This window comes from Biomphalaria glabrata, chromosome 4 (genome assembly GCF_947242115.1).
Source record: "Biomphalaria glabrata chromosome 4, xgBioGlab47.1, whole genome shotgun sequence".
Taxonomy (NCBI): Eukaryota; Metazoa; Mollusca; class Gastropoda; family Planorbidae; genus Biomphalaria; species Biomphalaria glabrata.
The window spans coordinates 2,822,668-2,836,919 of record NC_074714.1 but is presented as its reverse complement, the minus strand read 5'-3'; the positions used below and the strand labels follow the sequence as shown (position 1 = coordinate 2,836,919).

Genomic DNA, 14,252 nt, shown 5'->3' with positions numbered 1-14,252 from the left:
AATTTGTTTTTGCATTATCTCATGTCATGATGTCAAATGTGAAAATGCAGGGGCCCCTAAAGAGTTCCAGTCCCCTAGGCCACTTAAATTAATCCCTAATAGCTACGCCATTGCGACAGCTTATTAACGTAAAGATTCCATCCCAGGCCTTTAAAGTAAGAATGGCTGCCTGGTCGTGCGGTTTGCGCGCTGGACTGTCGTTCAGATTTATCGATGGTCCAGGGTTCAAACCCTGCCCGCTCCCATCCCCTGTCGTCCTGCAGGAGGCTTGGACTAGGAAGTAATTATCTTCAACTCTGAAGGAACATCCAAAACATGTAAAACATAAACATTTTTGAACAGCGCAATAAGGCCTAAACATTGCAATTGGAAGAATGAATATATGTTTTAAAAAATTTGGTAAAAGACTTTTTTTTTTAGAATTAATTATTTTAAAATCCTCAAAGGAAAGATTTTGTCTCAGTTGGCAGAATCTTGGAGAATAAAAAACTATAAACCAAACGCAGTCATCTATTATTATGTAATTCTTTGAAGAAAAATGTTAAAATCTTCATAGAAATATAAGATCTGGACAGAAAGTTTACTTCTTGCATAAATCATATACATGCAACAATGCTAGGGGCTTTTAATCAGCTTTAATGAAATGCTAATTTATGTTTTACTGTAGGCCTAAATATTGAATTATAATTGGAGATCAATTCAGATTTAGACACATACTATTAGAGACATTGAATCTGTAACACATAGAACTTAAAGGGTTAAGGTAAATAGTAAAACTTCGCAACAAAAATTGGATATATATATCTATACAATTTCGATCAACTGGCTGCAGGTATTCATCAATACCTGCCTCAGTTACCTATGATCCGCAGGTCAGACAAGATCTTGAGTGAGAAGCTGTGGAAAAGAACAAAGCAGCAGCCCGCTAAAGACGATATTCTTTTGAGACACTGTTAATGCTTGTTATATTTGAGTTATATTTCTTTGTCATTGTTAGTTATGTGTCTTTTGTCATGAACAAGCAGCTCTGCCCAAGATGGCGTCGTATGATGTATTAATTAAATGTGTACTGCCCAGCTTCTACACTTGTTTGTTCTACATTTGTTATTTTGATACTCAAATACTAATCAACATGGTGGGAGCGGAAAGAGAACCATCTAAGTGTTTTCATCATTGCTAGGATTAGAAGACTACATTAGGGAAGAGAATACATATAAAATGAGAGCTATACATCGTGTAGGCTACCCCCCACCCCTTTTTTTTTTCCCCAGGTCACAGACACTTTGGTCCATCAGGGGAGGTAGTCGAGAGATTGAACCGTATGACAGTAATGACTATGTCGGTCAACCCCCCCCCCCCCCAGAAAAATGGAGGTCACAGAAGTCCCCCAAATGGAACGAGCTTAGCTCCACAACTCAATTTGAATGACCACTGCTTTAATGTTTTCGACCAACACCCTGTACGTCAGTGCTGAACAGCACACTATTTTTCCTTGGTACTGTCTGCAAAAGAGCTAACAGCGCAGCAGCAAAAATCTGGCTAGAAGAAAAAGAAGAATGTTGTTGACCACTTCACGTCACTGACTTAAAAAAAAAAAAGCTTATATCAACTCACTCTGTCTGGCTGGTAAAAAGTTTGTACACGTTATTTCTCCCACACCCAGTCTTGGATCAAGATGAAATTTCGCACAATTATTTCTTTTACTTGACAACAGAAGAATCAATTTAAAAAAATAATCAGTTATTGGTAATTAATTATTTTATTTGATGTCTCGAAAAAGGAAAACAAAAATGTTCTTGACTGATAATTAAGGTGGTATAAGTTGAATTAGTCCCCTTTATACTTAGTAGAGAGAAAAGTTTGAAACTAACGACAGATAAACATATAACCCTTCACAAACACTTCTCTGGCAGAGTCATTTGTATATTGGCTTGAGGAGACTGAGCTCGAGTTTGAATATTTTTTTTTTTAATAAATGCATTTAAAAACAATCACCTTCTTTCTACATCCACCCCTTTCCAACTGGTCCAGACACGTGATAATATCATTATAGCGTATTGAGAAAGCTAAAAGCCGAGCATAAATGTTCTGTTGTCACAGATTAATAATAAATTATTGTAGACGTAATAATAATAATAATAATTGCCGCCGGAAGCTATGGCGTGTTTAAATAGAACGGACCCATTGCTTCTTCCAGGACAGCGATGAATATGAAATAAATTAGGCGGTAACTATTATTCACCGATGAGTCGAGTGTTTACTGAGGGTAATTCACAACCTCATGACCAAACACAAGAGGTCGGTCTACTCCCTGACTCGCACCCCTCACAATTGAGAGGTGCTGTTGGTGGTAGAACAAGAGGAGCCAAAAGGATCAAATGGACGAGAGAAATGAATATAGACATTATCAAATCGTTCTTCCGTGTAAACATTCGTGATGATAAACCTCTACCAGGTTATAGGCAAAAACTCTCCCTGGTCGTTGCCTGTCAGAGGGCGGTACTGCTGCAGACCTGCCACATCACCAGAAAATTCCTCAGTGGAAACTGTTAAAGGGACTACGATGAATTTTGTTTCTCTTTAGCGAAACTCGACCCTGGCAGCGCCAGAGAATGACTACTCGTTCATTTCTAACATAATAATAACGAGACTATCTTGATCAAAGTAGACATATATAACTAACTTTTATTTCCGTCCGATTCTTTGCTTTCGCATAAAACATAAACAACAAACAATGACGTAATATCTTCTAATATTAACACATCCTTCCTTTTGAAGCTATCATCACATCCTTCCTATTAAAGTTCTTAATACTTATATTTACAAGGAATTTTGACAACTCGACCACTTCTGGTTGTCTTGACCGGCACAGCAAGTTCTCTAGATGTTGGTTTATAATTGTCTGTTTCTTTTGTTCTAACAGTTTGCTGTTCATTGTCCTCGTCGGTGTCATAGTACCCAGAGATGTCTTCTTCGTAGCTCTTGTTTAAAAACCGTTGATTTCGTCTGTATGTTTTCCCATCATTTGTCTTTATGATGTAAGATCTGGGTGATGGATGTTTCTTAATGACGACTGCTTTCTGCCATGTTTGTCCTAGACGAACTCTCACCTTCTCCCCGACAGAGTAGTCTTTAGGTAACCTTGCTTTTGCATCGTACCTCACTTTGCTTTTCCTCTGTCGTTCGTTGAGTAATGTCTCTGCATTTTCACTGTTTCATGAACTTGAGTTTTTATCTTTGGCCAACCTTCTCTGACATAATTAATTACACGTTTTAATTTAGCATCAGATTCAGTTTTCCTTCTAATTTCAATAATCTTCTGATCACTTCCCGGAAACTGTGCTGTTGCGCTATGAATTCTCATAACCATGTCATCATTTGAATTTGATTGTTCTTGACCATTGATGTACGCACGCGATAACGTATGAGCTATTTGCATTTTTGAACCTAGAGTGTAAGTTACTGTTAATTGATATCTCAACAGTCTTAACATCATCAACTGAAGTCTTGGTGAAATCTTGTGTAAAGGCTTAGTCACAATAGTTTGCAAAGGTTTGTGATCTGATTGTACAGTCACAATTGTTCCAAAAATATAATGGTGAAAATGTTCAGCTGCAAACACTATAGCTAACATTTCCTTTTCTATTTGTGCATATCTGTACTCTGTTTCTGTCAATGACCTTGACGTATACGCAACTGGTTTATCTTCGGTCTTCTTTAATTTATTAGCAGCATCCACATGTAGTCCTTTCATATCTATCATTTGGTTCTGGGTATGCTCGTCAGCACGAATTATGCTTGCTGCTTTCTCTAAAGTTAAGTCTAGAACACAATAAAATTTCACAAAACCAAACAAAACAATTGGTAAAAATATTTGTAATCGCACATATTTATTATTGTTAGTCTAGATCTATAACAAATTTAATTACATGACTGATCCAAACCAGTAGCGGCCTTAGGGGGTGGCAACAGGGGCAACTGCCCCAGGTTCCGCGCCGGGGGGCCCCGCGATCGGAGATTTTATTGTCACTACACATTTTCCTAATTAAATCCGAGTGGACGTCGATGTTTATATACGAAATAAACTATTTGGATTGGTTGCTTCCGCCTACGTATTTTTTCCCAATAGGCTACTGTGTATAGACATCGTGCGGCCATGGGAGTATTTTAAAAACTTTTTAAAGTTGTAAGAATTTTTTTTTACGCAGAACAATTACAATACAATAAAGGCAGACATACTGAATTGTTATTGCTACAGCGTTAGTGACGGATTAGCCAATTAGCGTGATGTGGTTACGGTATATATATATAGGCCTAGTCTACCCCTATGGCTCAGGGCCCCTCACATGGCACTTGCCCAGGGCCCCGCGCACTGCTAAGGCCGCCCCTGAGCAAAACTAACTGATACAACTTCGCTTAATATAAGCTTTTTTTTTTTAAATTGTTTTTTTTTTCACTTTACTGGATGTCACGTTGTCACCTTTAAGAGATGGAATGGCGGGATAGATTTCTCAGCCTACCAACAAAAGTCTACATGATAATAGGCTTTCATTCTCAGACCCATTTAACATTTTAGTTCGTAGAAAAAGTTTGTTTACTTGTATTAGTGCAATCAATTATTGAGACCTAGATTCTAGATCCAGATACAGTATATATTTTTTATTATAAGGTAATTATAAGTTTCTAGTCATGTATTAGTCACATAACACAACATGTCCATATGGCAGTTTCTCGTGTCGGCCTACATATAGACTGGCCTAGTTCTGTTATAATTATTTTTGTTAAGATAAATTGCGAATTGTTTTTCTTGGATCAGGGGACTTAACTCGAAAAATAATGTTGGCAACGTCAACATACTTTCTTAGCATTTCACGTCTTGTGGCTATCAACTTGAATTGATCTATGTAACAGAGCTACATTTGTGTGTGTCTGTACCTTAATGCTATTCGGTTAATTTATATCTAGATATTTAAATGGTTTCTTACGGTAATTATTTATCTAGAAGTAGACGTACTTTAATTATAAAATAAAAATTAGAGTGACAGTACTGAGTGAGACTGACTGAGTACTCACTAACTCAATCGGAGTCAATGTCGTCAATGATCAATCAATTCGTCTTCAGTCAGTATTATCGAGGACGAGGTAGATCTATATAAATAATAAAATAATCATTATAATGATCACATCACTCATCATCAGTATCAGTATGAGTTATAATACTTATGTTATAGTGACTTTGGGTTCGGCTTAGATGTTAGATTAGATCTATCTTATACTATAAGTTATAGTTTATCCTAGTCCTAGTAAAAAATAGTTTATTAAATGTAGTCTTGTAGTATCGCACATATTATTTTCTTCTAATATTAATATCCTGGATTCCTGGTATCTGAGGCAGCCGAGGACTTGGAGGATTTGCTCTACCATGAGGTTTAGGGTGTACAATATGAGTAATGGTTTGCAATTAAATTTATTAATTATAATTGTGAAATGGAATTTATATAATATAAGGGCTAGATTGAGAAGTCAAACAAATCTATAATACATACATGAAGTTTTGTACACAGGTACATTCAACATTGTACCTCATGCATAAGTCTTCATAACAAACAGTTTAGATTGGCAATCAGAAAAAAAAATTATTTAGAGATCGACATAAAACTTAAAAATTTTTGTTATGGGTGGAGTTAAAGAAAGTTAAAATATTAGAATTCACTGGTTATGTTGATGGGGAGAGAAGAGAATATTGCAATGCGGGGATGCAAAAAAATTGGACTATGGCAAAATTCAGGATATAAAGCCTATTTAATAAATATTTTAACATAAGAGAGAAACCACAGGCCAAAAACATGTGCAGTTGTTGGGTAAAGCTAGTCTTCTGATAGTGTGAAATCTAATTACTACATTTGAATAAGGATTTTGTGAATTAGAAAATAATCCAACAGAAAACTTTCATACAGAAGAAAAAAAGATGCTCATTTTTACTTTGCCCCTTTGCCCTTTACATTAAAAAAAAAAGTTCTAGAATTCTTTTCACTATTTTGTGTGTGTATTTATTTGAAGAGAAATCTTGATATAATTTGTCAGTGTCTCAATATTGTTTCTCGTTCAGAAGAAATTAACCTTTAACCTTGGTTAGGCCAATAATAGAATATGCATCCTCCGTTTGGGACCCCTCAACTCAAGAAAACATTAAGAAACTGGAACAGACACAAAATAGAGCAGTGAGATTCATAACAAACGAATATTCACATTTGACTAGAGTAACACCTTTAGTAAAATCACTAAATTTAGAAAGCCTTCAGGACAGAAGGCTCAAAAGTAAAGTAGCAATCATACATAAAACACTGAACCATAATCTTCAAATACGAAAACAAAATTTAATAAAATACTCTGAAAGACACAAAGATAAAGGCACATTCCTCGTCCCATATGCTAGGACAAATTTGTACAAATACTCCTTCTTCCCTAGTGCTATTAGAGCATGGAATGGGTTGCCTGAGCTAGCCAGGAAAACCAGTGACATGGCAGAATTTAAGTCATTGGTTAATATGCATGACTAAATGCATGACGCGTAGGACGTAATCATCTTCTTTTTTGAAGTAACGTCTGTATTATATAAGATAAGATAAGATAAGAAATGTTATTCCTACTCTTTTTGGTTTAGAAAAATTAGAGCATCCTGTGGTTTCCAAAAACATGCATTTAATAGCTTTAAAAACAAGCTTTAAAAAATACATTTTTCCCTTTTGATCGTACACTGTGATATCAGCACTTTGGTTTAAAAAATTTTCAGAAAAAAAACATGAAAACTGTACACACCCAGTTTTTACTTGAAAAAAGAGCTGCTTTGTTTTTCATCTAATTCAGAGCACAATCTAATCTTCTAATATGTAAGTTTAACCTATTGCAGGTAACTTTCTGTCACCTGTTTGACTCCTGTAGTAACATGGAATTGCTCAGTTTGCCTCTCTGTGTTTTTTTTTTGGCATGTAAAACCATCATAAAAGTTTTTGATGATTTTTTAATTATTTTGTTTGGCATTCCATAGTTTCTTAATAATGACCATATAGTTTTTCTGCCAATTATTTGATACTATTAAAGCCCTTTTTCAAAATCAATGAATGCTGCATAGAGAGGAAATTGTCGTTTGACACATTGTTTCTATAATTTTTCTGAATGTTGCTATTTAGTGAGTACATGATCTTCCTTTTCTGAATCCGGCCTGTTCTTCCCTTAGGTGTTTGTCACATGCTGCTTTCATTCTGTTAAGCATGAATCTGCTAAAAATCTTGCTTGATACTGACAACAAGGTGATGCCACACCATTTCTCACATTATGACAGATCTCTACTCTTTGGCAGTTTTATCAGAAGGGCCTTTTTTCCACTCATCTGGAGGAATTTTCATTAACAAAATTTTGTTGAATAGTTTGTGAGGTTCAGCAACTGTTTTAACCCCTCCCTCTGTTAGGATATCAGGTGATATGTTGTCAACACCAGCTGCTTTACCTGTCTTCATTTGGTTTGGTTGCATGGTATGTGTATTCTGTGGCATTTTACGTCTCGCGGGACGATCTTTTCCCTTTGCAACTTCTTGTGTGACTAAAGAGGCCAATCCTTGATACACAGCTGCGATCACAGGTTGGGCATATAAAATCACCAGGCGCCATTGCATTTTCACCCTTCTTTCTGCTTCTGTTGTGTATGACATCTGCAATCTGTGACCCTTCCTTTATGCTCTCTCTCCATGTGGATCTGTCCAGTGCCACCTCTTCCCAGTTGCCAGTGTCGATTTTGAAGAGCTTCATGTCGCGTTTGCATACATCCGGATGTATGCAAACGGATGTATGTGTATTACATACCAACTTATGATAAAAAGATACTCTTGTTCAACAAAAGACATGAGCATGGAATGGGTTGCCTGAGCTAGCCAGGAAAACCAGTGACTTGGCAGAATTTAAGTCATTGGTTAATATGCATGACGCGTAGGACGTAATCATCTTCTTTTTTGAAGTAACGTCTGTATTATATAAGATAAAGACAACTTTTTTTTTTGTCAAATCATGATGCCCTGCCTTAAATATTTTTTGTGTTACATTGGGAAAAAATTAAATTACATTTATGAACATTCTTTGCTATTAGGGTACATCTTGGATGAGTTACTATTCTAATTTAGGGATTTGATACTTTATACACTACAACTCTAAATCACAATCCAACATGAGTTTACTGTATAATTGTAGCAGATTTTTGTTTAGATTACCATATGTCTGATATATATTAATCCTTCTTAACTAGCATTTAATCCTTTTAAACTAACAAAGTCAGCTTGACGTGTGATGTTTGCCAATATCAAATGGCAGAGTATTGGGGGGGGGGGGTAGGAATATCTAAACAATTATGGTTAAGAGAATAATAGGATGTATACTATAGTTGTATGGTATGTTTCCTTGAATCAAAAATCATTACAATAGTTGTGGGAGATAACAAAATTACAAAATGGAAACGTTTGTCCACAATATCCTAGCTTCTTTATCATTATGTGAGTATTTGTATACAAAACAAAGAGAGGATAATTTTACAGAAACTGAAATAAATTTAAATTGTTCGAGAAATTCAAAGTAACTAACTGTAACCATGTTATTTTGGTTACTTTTCATTATTATAGATGCAGGCAATCATACTTATGTTAGGAGATGTTATTATGACTTAACCATTATTGAGACAGCTTACTTAAAGAGGAGGCACTGTGACTGAGCTGTAAAGCGCTTGGCTTCTAAACCAGGGTCCTGGAATTTTTAATTTTGGGATATTTGGGCCCCTCTGAGTCCACCCAGCTCTTATGGATATGACTTAAGTTAGGGAAAAGAAAAAGTGGTTGATCGTTGTGCCACCAGATGGCACCCTTGTTAACAGTGTGCCTTAGAAACAGATGACCTTTACATCATCTATCCTACAGATTGTAAGGTCTGAAAGGGGAACTTTACAATTTTTTTAACTTAAAATGAGTGTGTGAACTCTTAATAGCATACATACATATTTAATTTTACTTAACTTAAAATATTAAACGGCACCACAAAAATATAGACATAATAAGTCCAACGTGAAGTAAAACAAAACTTGTAATAGATAATGATATCCAAGTATAATTCACTTGCTATAAAATACTACAGGCAACAGACTATTTGTAAAGAGAAAATGTATAAACCACTGGTCTCTTAATGACCATAGCTTGACTGTTTCTTAAGAGCCCTGGTCTTCAACTGACCAACTCAATTTAGATAAAAAGCTCAACTGCGTTAACTCTTTCTTGACCTTAACCTTTAATGGACTCACTCCTCCTCATGACTATTGTGATTCAAAGCTCAAAAAGTTGCTCTTAAGTTTTCTATCTATTATCATGTCAAATATAATATATGTTACAAATATGAAATACTAAGCCAATGACATAATGCTATAATTATAAAACCTAATTATTTGCTATGATTTACAGAAGGTCGGTGTGACAGAAGACGATGATCGCACCAGTTTCAGACGATGATGAGTTCTTCTTCTCCCCCACTTCAACTGGACTACAACATCTGCAAGACGTCTCTTACAACTATGGCTCGCCCAACAGCAGAGTCTCGTCGTTAAATGCAGATGACCAGCACTTTTCAAACACCGTTGGGCAGCGAGGTAAATGTGACAGTATTAACAGCGAGGAGTCGCTTAGCCCGAAAGAACAACTTGTCCATGATGATCAGCTTTCCAGGGGGAGGGTGCAGAGGCAGGGCTCCATTGTGGATGGACTTCTGCATGAGATCTATGATCGTTGGCACTATGGTCGACACGACAGCATTGACAGCGACACTCTGACGGAGTGCTCCAGCACGTCAGAGTTCTTCTTCCATGGAAGACATGATTACGGTGGATATCTTTCTGGCATAGATAAACGCCATGCTGGTCAGCTGAACAGGTCCTACCTGCAAAACCAAAGTAAGTCATCTGATTATTGTTATTTATACAACAGTTATAATTTAACTATGTTTTGTTTGCTGTAATGCACAAATTGTAAGATACATTTCCTTATGGATAATAAGATAAGATAAGATAATTTTATTGATCCAATCAAATGGGAATTCAGTTCGACTACAATTATCAGCACCTTCACCTATCCTTGTGTCTGTTGGACCGTTGAGGGACCACATAACATTTGTTGACCGCTTTTCTCCATTTCCCTTCTGTCTATTGCCTTGGATAGAACCTCTTTCAATGGGGGGCCTGTCCATTCTTGGGATATTAAAGATTATTATTATTGAACAAAAAATGAGTTATTCAATTTTCAAGTACGCTATTTAGCGTTACTGTTATTATAGAAGTAAAGCACCCCTTTCAGACCATGCGGTCATTAGAGCAAAAGACGTAAAGGTCATCTGTTTTTGCCTTTTTTTTTTTGTATGATAGTTAGTGACAGTGTTATGTGGCCTGTACAGCCACCAACTGACTTTACTTTCTCCAGGTTCCCATCTAAAAAATCCTGAAAATATAAATTCTATTCTTAACCGAGATTCAAACCCAAGACCTCAAAGTGACAAACCAAGTACTTTATCCTTCAGCCACCAGGCCTCAATCTTTCTATAACCTGTATTTAAAATTTAATATTCTTGCAAACATGATTTGATTACCATTTTATTTCTAGCCATCACAAAGTTCCTGCTCATAAAATGTTTTTCTTTATTGTTTCAAGCATGTGTGTTTTCTTATGAAGTGTACACAAACAAAAATTACTAGTTCTTGTAGTTAAGTTTTATAATAAGAATCGGATTGGATTTTCATACTCTTTTTTTTTATGGTGTATTGGCCAAAGCTGCCAACAGTGATTAACTATTGTAAATTTATGGTGTATATGGTACTCAAGGGTCTCTTAACAAGTGGTTATGATTTTGAAGATGAATAATTTATATTTTATGAGGTTTGAGTTTTGAGTTTTTGGCACAGCGGCACAATTTAGGCCGTGTCGTGCCCCTTTTATGAGAATAAATTATAAGTGTAATGGGAATTTTAATTTTGGAAAAGTAAGTTCTGTTAGTAAGTCAATGAAGCTTACTAATTTTAAGACTGCTTTATTGATCCTTTTGGAAATTTTGGACTCTTTTCTCATAAAATGTATAATTTGACTGGGCATTGTCTGGCCAGACACATTGCAATCCTGATTGAAAGTTATTTAGGATATTTGCCTTTAACAATTGGTTAACAACAACAACATTTGCTGTCTCCCTATCAGAATATCTCACATTGTGCATTTCTTAACTAAGTTATATGACATTTTAAAACAGATTGAATGGCTTTTAAAAAATTGGTTTGATTTCTTACACCCAGAATAAGCTTAATTTGAACACATTTGTTTAAGTCATTTTGTTTTAAATTCTACTTTATCTACTCATTTGCTATAAATGATAAAAAAAGGAACTAATCAGAACAGTTTTTGGAAAACAGATTTGTGCATGAAATCAATGTTAATAATTTTGATTAATAATTTTATTTATAAAGCACTGTTAACAAACAAAATGTAGGCTCAAGGCGCTGTAATAACATTACAAACACAGACACCACAGCTAAAATGACAGTCAATCTAAAAAAGTTTTAAACAGATAGGTCTTAATGTTCTTCTTAAAAGTGGTGTAGCATGTTGTCTAAGATCAATGGGGAGTGAGTTCCAAACCTTTGGTCCGTGAACTGAAAAAGCCCAAATGATTGCTTTATAAAAAGACAACTTTGTTGCATTTGTTTGTCGATAGAGTCTTGCTAATGGAAACATTTATCAGGGTGAAACATTTAGCAGCCCGTATTTTTACACTGGTTTTCCAAATGAATTAAGGAGTGAGATAGATATGTTTTACTTACTAAGCTCTTTATAGGATTCTCATGTTCCTTTTTAGGCATCTATTCCATTCAGCACTCATTGTTCTATCAAAACAAGAACGGAGCGGTACAAAAACTCGTTCGTACCTCACTCGGTCAGACTCTATCACCGCCACTCATTGATCAGGGAACATGAAATGCACCAAGATACCTGTGTGTAGTCGCTGAATGAACTCTTTATGTTGTCTGTTGTATTTATGTGTATTTTTCTGTTGTGTTGTCTTTATATGAGAAACGAGTCCTTGTAATCACAACAAATTTCCGTAAGGATCAATAAAGCAGTCTTAGTCTTAGTCTTAGTCATATAGTAATCTATGTTCTAATTAGGAATTTTAGTCTTATAATTAAAGACTGCATTTGGAAATAAGACAACTACTGGACTGGTAGACCAGAGAGTTCAACAGTTTCTGGTTTATTTGTTTGTTTCTTGACCTACAATTGTCGAAGCCACATCTAACTGGAACGAAGTTAGTTCGACAGCAACAGTATTCCATTCTGTTGATAAACTCACTGACTTCAAGGCTGTTTCTCAAGTACCGGTGGTTGTAGAAAACTGCGTGTCTATATTCAATTTAAGCAGAGGCTGTTTTGGGAGTGGGTAGCGAGTGGGGCAAGCGCCCCCTGACACCGCGCTTGAGGGGTCGCGCGAAAGAAATTATCATTTTCTAGTTTGTTGATGTTTTGTGCAAAATGTTTCTGAATCATTAGCTACGTGGATTGAGGGTCACGTAATTAATATTATAGGATTGGGGACAAGGGTAACATGGCTGCCTGGTCGTGCGGTTTGTGCGCTGGACTGTCGTTCGGATTTATCGACCGTCGAGGGTTCAAACCCTGCCCGCTCCCATCCCCCGTCGTCCTGCGGGAGGTTTGGACTAGGAAGTAAACTATCTTCAACTCTGAAGGAACATCCGAAACATGTAAAACATTTTACAAACAGGCTAAATCTAACAGGCAGAACAAGTGCAGTACATAATGTAGTGTGGCATTATATGGCCAAATCGAGTACCAGCTTAACTTGTGGTTCTCTGTATTGTAACAATTAGAAGGCCTGCAGCATCAGAGGCGGACGAACCCGTAACGCGTGATGTGGTATAAATAGCTACTCTTACGGCTCACGGGCCCGCGGACCCCGTGTACAACTAAGGCCGCCTATGATTTAGGACATATGGTCCCAGTTTAACAGTTCAAAACAAATAGCACAAAATGTTTGTAACATCTATCTATCAGGTTATGTTGGTATGCCCTGCATGTGTAAAGTACCGAGGTTTTTGACATAATCTACTTAACTCCTAAACACGTAGAGCAAACCAATAAGCTACATTCTATGTGTTGAATGGATTGACTGATTCATTTTTTAAGGGGGGGGGGGGGGGGGGAGGGAGGGTGTGTGTGTGTTTCTATAGTGACGGTGGGAAGAGGTTAGCGATTGGTTGTGGATGATGCAAGATAATCGCCATTGTCCTCAGTGGTCTTGGGTAGGAGAGACGACTCCAGATTGCCTGAGTGAAAAGACGTGTTTTTTGTAGTGAGTTAGATTTCGTTCAGAATACTATTTTGTATTATTGCTCAAGTCTATTATAGTTATTGCATCTAATCTCAAGTTAAAATTTGTCTATATTGTAGTAAAAAGTTGCCTTTAGTTTTAATCACAAAGAAGTTAAAACGATTTTATTTTATTCCATTAACTAAAAAAAAAATAATGCTTCAATCTATCTGATCCTACGTAGAAAGTTAATTTCATATATACAGAATCTATTTTATATTGGCAGTTGGTAAAAATGTATCAATTCTAGGTTTTATAACTCTTTAAAGTTAAGTATCTCATATTTCCCCACTTTCCCCTCGGTCTATTTTTGTCACTATTCTATGTTTTACATTAAAGCTTGTCCTCGTCAAACTTTGTCGAAGATAAATCCTTTTTTTCAGTTATTTACTTTTCTGCCAGTGCATGTTCAAACTAGGCTGTTTGAGGACCTCTAGAGATGTACTTTGAAGACTTCTAGAGATATAGTTTGAGGACCTCAAAAGATGTGCTCTGAGGACATCTAGAGATGTATAGACCTCTAAAGATGTACTTTGAGGAACTTAGAGATGTAGATTGAGGACCCCTAAAGATGTAGATTGAGGACCTCTAAAGATGCAGATTGAGGACCTCTAAAGATGTACTTTGAGGAAAGAGATGAAGAATGAGGACCTCTAAAGATGTAGGTTGAGGACCTCTAAAGATGTAGGTTGAGGACCTCTAAAGATGTAGGTTGAGGACCTCTAAAGATGTAGATTGAGGGCCTTCAGAGATGTGCTTTGAGGACCTCTAGAGATGTACTTTTTAAAGATGTCATTGTTAGAT

The 14,252-nt window shown here is 36.2% G+C and overlaps 1 protein-coding gene across 1 annotated transcript in view; it reads left to right on the top strand.

Moving 5' to 3' along the window:
- The first annotated feature begins 9,513 nt into the window (after window positions 1-9,513).
- LOC106061689 (TBC1 domain family member 30-like) overlaps window positions 9,514-14,252 on the top strand; it is a 67,553-nt gene continuing 62,814 nt past the window's right edge. The window contains exon 1 of the mRNA XM_056026810.1: window positions 9,514-9,976. Coding sequence (XP_055882785.1) covers window positions 9,514-9,976 — 463 coding nt within the window. The remainder of the gene's footprint in view (window positions 9,977-14,252) is intronic.